General features: G+C 46.5%; 1 protein-coding gene and 1 long non-coding RNA gene across 7 annotated transcripts in view; one reads left to right on the top strand and one right to left on the bottom strand.

Annotated features, from left to right (window-relative positions):
- The window catches only part of LOC144230663 (uncharacterized), a 3,607-nt gene extending 1,676 nt beyond the window's left edge, over positions 1-1,931 (bottom strand). For both annotated transcript variants that reach the window (XR_013334832.1, XR_013334831.1), the window contains exon 1: positions 1,636-1,931. This is a non-coding gene — a long non-coding RNA (uncharacterized LOC144230663). The remainder of the gene's footprint in view (positions 1-1,635) is intronic.
- The window catches only part of DHX32 (DEAH-box helicase 32 (putative)), a 56,192-nt gene that overhangs the window by 15,289 nt on the left and 29,570 nt on the right, over positions 1-11,333 (top strand). For 4 of the 5 annotated variants that reach the window (XR_013334830.1, XM_077762962.1, XM_077762963.1 and 1 more), the window contains exon 2: positions 4,286-4,803. Coding sequence is in view for 4 of the 5 variants with exons in the window: in XM_077762962.1 (XP_077619088.1) it covers positions 4,525-4,803 (279 nt within the window). In the remaining variant the exon portion in view is untranslated. Of the gene's footprint in view, positions 1-2,149; positions 2,170-4,285; positions 4,804-11,333 lie in introns of those variants that run through there. The other variant, XM_077762964.1, reaches the window with a different exon arrangement.

Genomic DNA, 11,333 nt, shown 5'->3' with positions numbered 1-11,333 from the left:
CGAAGGCCAGTCACGAGGCTGCTGCGGCCGTCCAGGTGACCAGCCGCTCCCAGTGCTTGGTGCATTTGGGAAGTAGAACGGACACGATCCAGCCGTTTTCTTCTCCTAAAGCAAATCACTGCAGTTGGTGGTAAGTTACTGTGGCACGGTTGTCTAGGAAGAAGTCCATCAAGATCCTCACTGGGTTAAGGGGCGCCTCGGGTGGCTCAGTTGGTTAAGCGTCCGACTTTGGCTCAGGTCATGATCTCACGGTTCGTGAGTTTGAGCCCCACATCAGGCTGTGTGCTGTGCATGGAGCCTGCTTTCGACTCTGTGTCTCCTTCCCTCTCTGCCCCGCCCCTGCTCATATACACACATATTCTCTCTCTCTCAAAAATAAACAAACATTTAAAAAAAAGATCGAGGGGTCAGCAGGGCTGTGTTCCTTTCTGGAGACTCTAGGAGAGAATCCATTTCCTTGTCAGCTTTTAGAGCCTACCCACGCCATTCCCTGGCTCGTGGCTCTCCGTCCATCTTCAAAGCCAGCAGCACTGCATCCCTCTGACCCTTCTTCCATAGTCCTGCCTCCTTCCGACTATACCTGGGAAAGGTCTTCTGGTTTCAGAACTCACGATTAGATTGGGCTCCCCAGGATAGGTGCCCTATTTTGAGGTCTGTAACTTTGACATCTACAGTCCCCTTTTGGCGCACAAGTACAGATTTATAGGTTCTGCGGATTAGGATGTGCACATCTTTGTAGGCAGGGGAATTTGAGATAAAGAGAAATCAAGAATAACTCCAAAATTTTGAGTCTGAGCAATTGAAAAGGAGGAAGTAATCACGAAGGAGAGGACCAGGTTTGTGGCTTTGGGGAAAACGTCAGGAGCTCGGTTTAGGACGTGTTGAAATGCCTGTCACATATCCAAGTTGGAGGTGACGAGTCGATAGTTGGACACAGGAGACTGAAGTTTAAGAGCCAGGATGGACAGGGCCTGTAAGTGGAAGTCCTCCATGTATGGATGGCTTTGAAGCCTTGAGACTGGATGAGACCGCCCTGGCCCTGTTAGATTTCTGCAAAGTCCGAAAGTTGTACATTTGAGAATTTGATAGGTGTGAGGAATGTATATTTACAGCGAATGAAACATGGAGGAAAATGAAGAAGAGGAGCATTGAACTGTGAAACCTAAACCAGACTTCCTCAGGACAGATTTCACAACGTTGTTTTACTTAACCCCTTGCAAACTTTATCTTTCCTGTTCTGTGAACCGTATTTCTAGAATTACTGCACCAGCGCCAAGCATCTGAATGACTAAGGTGTAGCTCATCTTACATCAACTTCGGATTCTTTGTTGTTGAGGTGGTTTTGTGTTACGTTAGGTCTGTATTATTTTATAAACGCTCGTTTAAAAGTTGCAATAGACTCACTTCAAAGGCCAGTCCTCAACAAATTATGCAGTCCCCAGTTTGTAGGTAAGATAGCTTTGAAAAAGGAGCAAATCCCTAATCTTGCAGACTCTCGGAGTACAATGTAGTTTCTACTGCTAGCAGAACAATATTAAGTTTTATTTTGGGTGGCATGTCACCTACCATTTTTGTTTCCCTTACTTAGGCTGGTATTATTTGCCGATGGCCGAAGCATGGGTCTTTTGTACGTACATTTAATTATATCCAAGAAAACATTGGCATGGCTCACGTCAGTTGCAGGATCAATGCAGAGAGGTGTTGGACATCATGAAAAGTCAGCCACTGCCCGTCTAAACCTGGAGCTCCAAACTATCGAGCTGCAAGAAGTCCATCTGAGTGGTGAAAATAGAGGTCACAGACTTCCTAGCTTTGCTCAGACTCCTTGGATTCAATATAGAACTTGCTGAGGACTCAGCCTTTACATGCCTTTCTGTCAAACAAGTTTAACTGGTTTCTAACATGCTGGGTAGGAGGGCAGGTTAGAAACAGAGAGGTGCCTCACCGGGCAAGCACGTGAACCACAGTAGGACGTAGGTACTGAATCCTTGCAGAAAAGCCGGTCTTTAGACCAGCAGTCTGGCCTCTGACCCCTGGACGCTTAAGGGAAGTCTGAGGACATTCTCTTTAGCAATTGATGTCATGGTGACTCTGAGTCATGAAGAGAAAGTTAGATCGTTTCAGTAGGCAGAGCTTTGGTTATCTGTTGCTGCAAAACAAACTACCCTGGTAGGTTCCGGAAATGGTGACGCTGTGTTCTTTGGGTTGACTGGGTTCCTGTGGGTGCTGCTTTTGCTGGCTGTTGTGTTGGCTGAGCCTGTGGTCATCTGGACATGGCATGTCTGTGCTTTCTGTCAGCAGACGGCCAGCTTTGGTCTCTTCCCAGTGGCCTCTTGAAGTGGCTTGGGCGTCTCACACAGTAACAGTTGGCTCCAACAGGGGTGTTTCAGGCATGCGAATACCTTGGAAGTGGTTCAGCATCACTTGACTGCATTCTTTTGATCGCAGAGATTCACAGGGCCAGCTCAGACTGAAGGGTGAGGAAATAGACTCCACCTTTCCAGGGGAGCAGGGGCAGAGCGTCTGCCGCCATCTTGAATCCGCCATGGCAGAGAAGTGGGTGATGTACCGGTACAGCGTGTGTGCGATGAAGGGGCGAGGGGACCCTGAGATTTCTAGAAAGATGCCTGTTCAGAAAACTTGACTGTTCCCCGAGGGTCCAAAGTGCTCCATCCTTTATAAATAAGATGTTACTTTAATTACAAGATAATTGCACCTTTAAGGAGTATTGTAAAACTAAGAGAAGCCTTTCAAGGGTGTATATTTGGTTAAAATAATAGCTGTGCTTTTTTTTTTTCTTTTTTTGATAAAGCCGTTGAGAAATAGTGCCTACAGCAGTCATTGGTCATAGTAACAATTTAGTTTACATGTAGAATGAGAACCCTTAGAAGGGATTCTAATCAGAATCAAGAAAAAGTTGAATATAAAACTAAATGTTAACGTCCCCTAAGCAGTGGGATTTTCTGATTCCTAGATACCTGCTCAAAGTTAGCTTGTCCTGTGATCTCAAGTCACCTTGTTTCTTGCACTGGTCTATGGCCCTGGTCTCACCCATGGGGACGGCAAAGAGCTTGGACGTTAATCCATGTTACATTGGTGTTATTACATCACTGTAATTCCGTTTTAATTTTGAAACAATGGCTTCCAGATGAACTTTGAAGAACTCCACCTTTGAGAAGCTCCACCATCCTTCCCCGCCCCCTACCCCCACCTCTGGTTATTAGTTTCTCCCTCATTTGGCCTATTTGTGTGGGAGTTTTAAAACTCTTGGTCCTGACCTCAAAAGTATCCTTATGTGTGTGTGTCATGACTACTTTATTAACTGAGGCCCTGAGGAGGCACTGAGCAAGTGTTTCTAGGGTGTTTGACTGTTTCCCTGGAGCCTGGCGTGACCAGTAGGGAAGCCTTTTTTATGATCTGGGATGAGGAGTTAGCCCTTTGAACCCCAACGGTCTAAAGCAATAGTTAGGATAAATGGAGGGCTGTAAAAAGAGGAATTTAACTGACAGTATCATGAATGGCATTTTATGCTTTGTTCTTTTTTGCTTGAGTTTTTCTGTCTTTTTAGTGTTCACCTGCTTAATGTGAAACGAGGCTTATTTTCAGCAATATTGAAATAATATTTTTAAAATATTTTAAAAAACCACTCCTGACTAGGAAGATCGCTAGGGAACAAGTTACTGGTGTCGATTTGCCCTGGCTGGGGGAGTGTCTCTTCTCTGTTTAAAATAAATGTTTCTTTTATTGCCTCTTGAATCTGACATTTCGGGCTCAGGACCCTGGAACCTCAAGAAACATGCTTGAGATTTCTGGTTTAATTACACACACACACGACCTTATTAATAAAAGCTAGTGATAGCCTCAAGTGGAAAAAAAATAAATCCACTTCCCTCGCCTGATGTTGTAAACTGGCACAGGCACATGTAAAATGAAGTTTTAAAAAATACTCTCTTTTAAACGAGAGGATTTCTTAATTAAAAAAAAAATACATAGACTGTCTTGTAACCAGTATTNAGGGCCTGCGATCGGGGCCAGGCCGAGAGCACCAGGTCCCGCGTGGAACCGTCTCCACGCTGGCCGGGAGAAAACTGCAGCTGCGCAAACTTGAAGGGCTCCCCGGAATTATCCCTTTACAGGCTTTCAAATGGGCAGCAGAAATGACAGACCGTAGCCCGTTCACAGAAAAAAAAAAAAACCCAGTTAACACTTTTGTTTTGAACACCTGTGCTTTTCCTCTTGCACATCTTGTATGTGTATCTGATTTTCCTTCTTTGTTTGTTTGCAGCGTGGTTTATTGACAGTCATTTAGCGTGCAGAAGAGCACTCAGTGAGCCAGCACCGTAGGGGACACGGCAGAGACGACCAGATGCAGACTTGAGGAGCTCAGCTCGCTGCAAGACCGTGATCTTGGCAATTAAGACACCTGAGTCCGTGTCCGTAGATTTCCAGCCCCGTTGGCGGTGGGTGGCCGTAGGAGGAACCTGAATGTCGGAGGCCTGCTGCTGAAGCTCCCCCTCGGACACGATGGAAGAAGAGCTGGACGGTCCAAACTCTGCGTCTGAGAAGCGCTATTTCCCAGAATCGCTCGATTCCAGCGATGGGGACGAGGAGGGCATTTTGGCCTGCGAGGACTTGGAGCTGAACCCTTTTGACGGATTGCCTTACTCATCACGTTATTATAAACTTCTAAAAGAAAGAGAAGATCTTCCGATATGGAAAGAAAAATACTCCTTTATGGAGAATCTGCTTCAGAATCAAATTGTGATCGTTTCAGGAGACGCTAAATGTGGCAAGAGCTCTCAGGTGAGTAGCCACGAGGAAATTCCATGCGTGGCCCTTTGTGTTACTTAAATAGTTAACAGCGTTCAGTTTTAATAATGATATGGTCGTTTAGGAATTTGTCCATTTCTTCCAGGTTGTCGAGTTCGTTGGCGTATAATTTTTCAGAGTAGTCTCTGATAATTGCTTGTATTTCTGAGGGATTGGTTGTGACAAATCCATTTTCATTCGTGATTTTATCTATTTGGGTCCTCTCTCTTTCCTTTTTGAGAAGCCTGGCTAGAGGTTTGTCAATTTCATTTATTTTTTCAAACAACCAACTCTTCGTTTCATTGATCTGTTCTACTGCTTTTTGGGATTCTGTATTTTTTTTTTTTTTTAATATTTTTATTTATTTCTAGGAGAGAGAGAGAGAGACACGGCGTGAGCAGGGGAGGGTCAGAGAGAGAGGGAGTCACAGACTGAAACAGGCTCCAGGCTCTGAGCTGGCAGTCAGCACAGAGCCCGACGCGGGGCTCGAACCCACAAAACGCGAGATCATGACCCAAGCGAAAGTCGGACGCTTAACCGACTAAGCCACCCAGGCGCCCCCTGTATTGTTTATTTCTGCTCTCATCTTTCTTATTTCTCTTCTTCTGCTGGGTTTGGGGATAGATAAAAATCTATTCAAGTTATTTCATGGCACGTATTACACATTCTAAAAGATGTGATCAGTTGTTTGCTTGCCATAGATACAGGGATTAATTGCTCTATTTACCTGCCCAGCAGTCTGATGATCAGGGTGTTTGCACGTGCTGGGTGGTGAAGCCAGTTAAGCTCTAGAAATTCAACGGCACAAGAAAATTTTTATTTTCCAGACCACACGAAATATGTCCATGGTCCTATATCATCCTTGCCTGAAGTCATACATTTCTAGTTTGGGGGATAGAATTCAGGTAGGTAGTTCATGAAAAATGTATTGTCCGGGCTGCGGTTCTACTTGAACTTCCAGAATTATTTTTGTGGTATCCCTATTTTACTTTTCAATTATAAAGCAAGTAGTAAGTATGTTTATTACAAAATTCATGTATGGATTCTTATGAAGTGAGAATTGGAATAGACCATAAAGATAATCTGACAGAACCCTGTCATTGAGCAGATGGTAAAGCTGTGGCCCAGAGGGATTGGATAATTTGTCTAACAAAAGTCACATACTTTCCCGAGTTGGAATTATAAGAATACTTTCTACTGTACATTGCCACATTCGGGTGGTTTGTTACCTTTGAGGCTTCCTTGTTCTAACTTGGAGAGAGGAAGGATGGACAATAGGTGGTTTTTCTTTAACTTAGAGCAGCCAATGTCAAGGCTTTGCTAGGAACTGTTACTTGTTAGGGTGAGTTATTGCTACAGTGAGTGCTTTTGGCTTGTCAGCAAGAAGCTACTGATGAAAACTAAATATTCCTGGTTTCTGTGGACAAATGGCAAGTTAAAAATTACTTAAAATTGGGGGCACCTGGGTGGCTCCATTGGTTAAGCGGCCAACTCTTGGTTTCGGTTCAAGTCATGATCTCATGGTTCTCACGGTGAGTTTGACTCCCGCGTCAGACTCTGTGCAGAGCCTGCTTCAGATCCTGTGTCTCCCTCTATTTGGCCCTCCTGCTCTTGCTCTCTTGCTCGCTCGCTCTCTCTCAAAAACAAATAAATATTAAAAAGATTTTTAATTATTTAAAGTTGTTATTTTGCAATAATTCGGACTTCTAGAATAAGTTTGCAAAAATAGGGCAAGGATTTTCCGTATGTTGTTTACCCAGCTTCCCCAGATGTTAACGTTTTACCACATTTGCTTTATCATTTTCTCTCTTTCCATACTTGACCGCACCCACACACACGTTCACAGACACACAAACGTGCACATGTTTTTATTCTGAACCCTTTAAAAGTCGATGATCTGGTGCCCTTTGCATCCAAACCCTTCAGCAAGTATTTGCCAAAAACAGAGCACGGCCACACTGTAATTATCGCAGTCAGGAATGTAAAATTGACATTTCATGAGTATCTAATTTACAAACATTCAAACTTCATCAATTTTCCCACTAACGTCCTTTATAATAAACATTTTTCTGGTCTAGAATCCAAAGTACATTGCGCTTAATGGTCATTTCTCTTTAATCACCTATAGTCTGAAACAGCTCAGTGTTTCCTTGTCCTCCTTGACCTTGACATTTTGGAAGAGTGTCTTGTAGGACGTCCCTCAGCTGGCGTCTGTCTAATGTTTCCTTAGGATTAAATTCCGGGTGCACTTGCCTTTGTGGCAAGACCAGAGCTGTGCTGGGCGGCCTCCTCGGTGCCTCCTTGCAGGGGCATGGCATGGTTTTCCCCGATGTTAATTAAATGTGATGACTTGGTAACGTGGTGACTGTCTTGTTCTTCTTTGTAAAGTTACCATCATCCCCCATCATTTAGGACATGGTGGGGGTTGGGCGCCTGGGGGCTCCGTAGGTTGGGTGTCTGTCTTCAGCTTAGGTCACAATCTCACAGCTGGTGAGTTTGAGCCCCACATCGGGCTCTCTGCTGTCAGCGTGGAGCCCGCTTCAGATCCTCTGTCCTCCTCTCTCTCTCTCTGCCACTCCCCTGCTTTGCACTCTCTCTCAAAAATAAATAAAACATTAAAAAAGAGAGAGAGAGAGATGAGAAGATTCTCGTACCCCCTGCCTGATGAAAGAAGTAAAGCACCGTCGTTCTCAGAGACCACCTTCCACATACTTTACCCTCTTTCCTCCATGGAGTAACTTGGATTAATCATTTCTTGCTTTTCTTTTTATAGCTTTACCGTATTTTTAGTTATGAGCACTGTTATTCTGGTTAGTCAGGTTTTCACCTGACTAAAAAATTTTTTTAATGTTTTATGTATTCTTGAGAGAGAGAGAGAGAGAGAGAGATGGAACATGAGTGGGGGAGGGACAGAGTGAGAAAGGGACACAGAATCTAAAGCAGGCCCCAGGCTCTGAGCTGTCAGCACAGAGCCTGATGCGGGGCTTGAACTCACGAGAGGTGAGATCATGACCTGAGCTGGAGTTGGGACGCTCAATCAACTGAGCCACCCAGGCACCCCCAGGTGGCTTTAAAAAAATTTTTTTTAATGTTTTTATTTATTTTGGAGGGGGGAGGGGAGGCAGAGAGAGAGGGAGACACAGAATCCGAAGCCGGCTCCAGGTTCTGAGCTGTCAGCACAGAGCCTGATGCGGGGCTTGAACTCATGAGAGGGGAGATCATGACCTGAGCTGGAGTTGGGACGCTCAATCAACTGAGCCACCCAGGCACCCCCAGGTGGCTTTAAAAAAATTTTTTTTAATGTTTTTATTTATTTTGGAGGGGGGAGGGGCGGCAGAGAGAGAGGGAGACACAGAATCCGAAGCCGGCTCCAGGTTCTGAGCTGTCCGCCCAGAGCCCGACGCGGGGCTCGAACCCACGAACCGTGAGATTATGACCTGAGCCAAAGTTGGATGCTCAACCGACTAGGCCACCCAGGCGCCCCTCAGCCCGTCTTGCCCAGGTGCTTGTGACATCCATCCACAACAGTAGCTCTCTAACTTGAGCCTATCAGATTCACCTGGAGGCCTTCTAACACTGACCTACTGTACTCCCCGCCCTCCACCCCCCTGCCTGGCCTCAGTTTCTAGTCCAGTAGGTATGGGGAGTTGGGGTAGCATGGTTAATAAGCCTGCAGGTGATACTGATGGTCTCGAAACCAAGCTTCGAGATGCACAGATGATCTTGATGCTTTATAGCTGGGCTTCATTTGTCTGTCCCTTTGATGGTATCTCCTTGCATGAACCTAGCACGGTTTATACACCCATTCTCCTGACGCTGGGCCTTCGGGTTGCTTCCAGTGTTTGCTATTCAAACAGGGTTGTGACGACCATTTTTGTGTAAGTCTTAAGTGAAATATTTTAAGAGTTTTTACTCAATGGAATAAAAAATATCAATGTTTCACTTAAAAAATGAAAATGAAAGTAAGGGGTGCCTGGGTGGCTCAGTCAATTAAGCATCCGACTTTGGCTCAGGTCATGATCTCACAGTTCATGGGTTTGAGCCCTGTGTCGAGCTCTGTGCTGACAGCTCAGAGCATGGAGCTTGCTTTGGATTCTGTCTCTCCTCTCTCTGCCCCTCCCCTGCTCATGCTCTGTCTCTCTCTGTCTCTCAAAAATAAATAAATGTTAAAAAAGAATTTTTTAAAATGAAAGTACAAGATATGGGGAGATACTTTGAGACTGTGTAAAGTATGCTTCTCATCATGCATGCACCTGCTCATGTTAGCGTCCTCAGATCACTGTCTGACATTCTGACACTGGTGCCAACCAAATTGGTGATTTTTCTAATTCTGACATTTCTTCCATGTTTACTCTTCAGAAGTCTTCTGTAAAATGAAACTTCCTCTTCATGACTTATTTGTCCATTTATTCATTTCGATGTGGGCTCATACATTCCTTCTTTATTTGTTATTAAGCCCATTAATTTTGTTGCTTAGACTGTCCCCGATGTGGCCTGCAGGATGACTCCTATGTCCTTTTGATGTTCTCCATCATTTGAGCACTTCTTTGCTCTCTGGCCCAGTAAGACATGACAGGCTCATCTCATTGCTCCCCGTTTCAGTCTTAGAACTAACCATTTTCCTCGAGGAGCCCTGATTCCTTTCGGTGGAGAACTGTACTTAGAAACNGTGTGTGTGGGGTGGGGGGGGGGGTGCCACCTCTCTCTCTCTCCCTCTGGAACCCGGTTTCTCTCTCTGTAGCTCTATTTCTCTGTATTTCTCTCTATATATTTCTGTCTCTCTGTGTCTTAAAAACCATGAATTCATGCTGACATCTCTGTTCCCATTTCCACAGCACAGGATTCCCTGTGGCCTGCCCTGTTCTCTCTGAGTAAATCCCTTCCCTAACTGTGAGGAACCCGCCATTCATCATACGGGTGTCTTTACTTGTTCAGTCCTAGAATGCATACTCATACTGTAGTCTCAGAATTGCTTTAGCCCACTCTTTCGGTTAGGAAAAAATTAAATATATACTCTCTGAGCTTCGTTTTAGAATCTGTGACCGTTCTTTAAAGGCAGGAATTGTTCTCACACATTGTGGAATATATCATGCTGATATGTGGCAATGATTTCTCTGGCTGTCTTTGACTTCTCCATCCTTTTCATAAATGATGCTTGTTCTCTGTTAATTGGGAAGTCAGTATGTATCTTCGGGGTGGGGGAGATCTGAATAGTGCCCAAATGGTGGGAAAATGGGCCTCTTCTAAACTGAACGACATTTTGGGCGCATTGGCTGTTTGCTCGGTTCTGGAAACAACCTGATTATTTTTGTCAGAGAGCTTCCAGGACGATCTTCTGCTTCCTCAGAGTTTCAGACCTTTCAAACAAGAGTCTGTCTTTAGACCCAAGCCTTCTAAAGAGGACCGCAGGATCCTAAAAATTCCATCTCTCTGGCGTGGCTGGCATTTTCTGACCGCCCTAGGGAAAATAGGACAAGCTTGCATACATTTATAGGGCCTCTTCCTATTGCCTTTGCGGGGGGCAGCTTCATGAAAAAGCCTGAAAGAGAATGGAATATTTTTAGAACCGTCTGTTCTCTTTGCTTTTCCTTCTCTAGCTTTTGTCCTGAAATCTCCCAGGAAATGGCTGAGTTAGTGAGGAGAATAAGCGTCACGTACCTGAGATGGAACCCAAATTACGAAACCGCGTGGGGTAGAACATCCGCCCCCTAGCAGCTGGTAAACTTGCCCACCACTTGCTGCTGGTAGATTCTACCTGTGGTCACTCGAGGTGAAGATATGTACAAATCAGGATATCCAGGGATGTGACCCGTTTAGTCCGGAAGGGGACCCACTCCTCAGTGATGTATCCCGACAGGGTGCCTCCGGCCCCGCCCCGTAGCCTCCGGAGCCTGCCCAGGCCCGGCCGCTTTGCAGGGACGTTGCAGGGATGCGCACCTTTGGCGGAGCCGGAAGTCCTCCTGGGGCCTTTCAACCTCGGGACGCCGGGTGGCTCTGGCACGGGAGCGAGAGTGAGCGAGGGGAGCCGTGGCCCTGGCTGTGGCCCCCGGGGTCCCACGTAGCGGAAGGGGAACGGGGCTGGAGGGCTCGGGGGCCCTTGGGACCAGGCTGTGCTAACAGGAGTAGAGTTGTGTCTCGCAGACGCCTTTCTGTCTCACCTCCTTTATGCACGTGTCCATTCGATGGGGTGAGACCACCTCGGGCAGAGGGTGGGTGTAACCTGCGTGGCCACAGCGGCGGCCGTGGGCCGCACAGGGAGGCCGCTGCCGGACCCTGGCCACCTGCGGACCCTGGCCCGGCCCCCCCAGGCCCGGCCCCCGGCCTCCGCGCCTGCTGCCCGGAGAACAGGGCATCTCTTCTCCCCTCGGTGACTTCGTACAACACGCAAGTCCCGCTACTAACCCGACCTGACGGAGCCTCGAGGTTGATTGGACTCTGGTTACCGAGAGGACGCCCCGCACCTGATCTCGCGCCGCACGCGGGCCGGCGGGCCGGCGATCCCCTTCCCGGCAGGAGCCGAGAGC

Source organism: Crocuta crocuta, unplaced genomic scaffold, assembly GCF_008692635.1.
Source record: "Crocuta crocuta isolate KB4526 unplaced genomic scaffold, BGI_CrCroc_1.0 scaffold466, whole genome shotgun sequence".
In the NCBI taxonomy this organism is placed as follows: Eukaryota; Metazoa; Chordata; class Mammalia; order Carnivora; family Hyaenidae; genus Crocuta; species Crocuta crocuta.
Note: the sequence above shows the minus strand (reverse complement) of the source record. Positions and strands in the feature narration are given on the sequence as shown.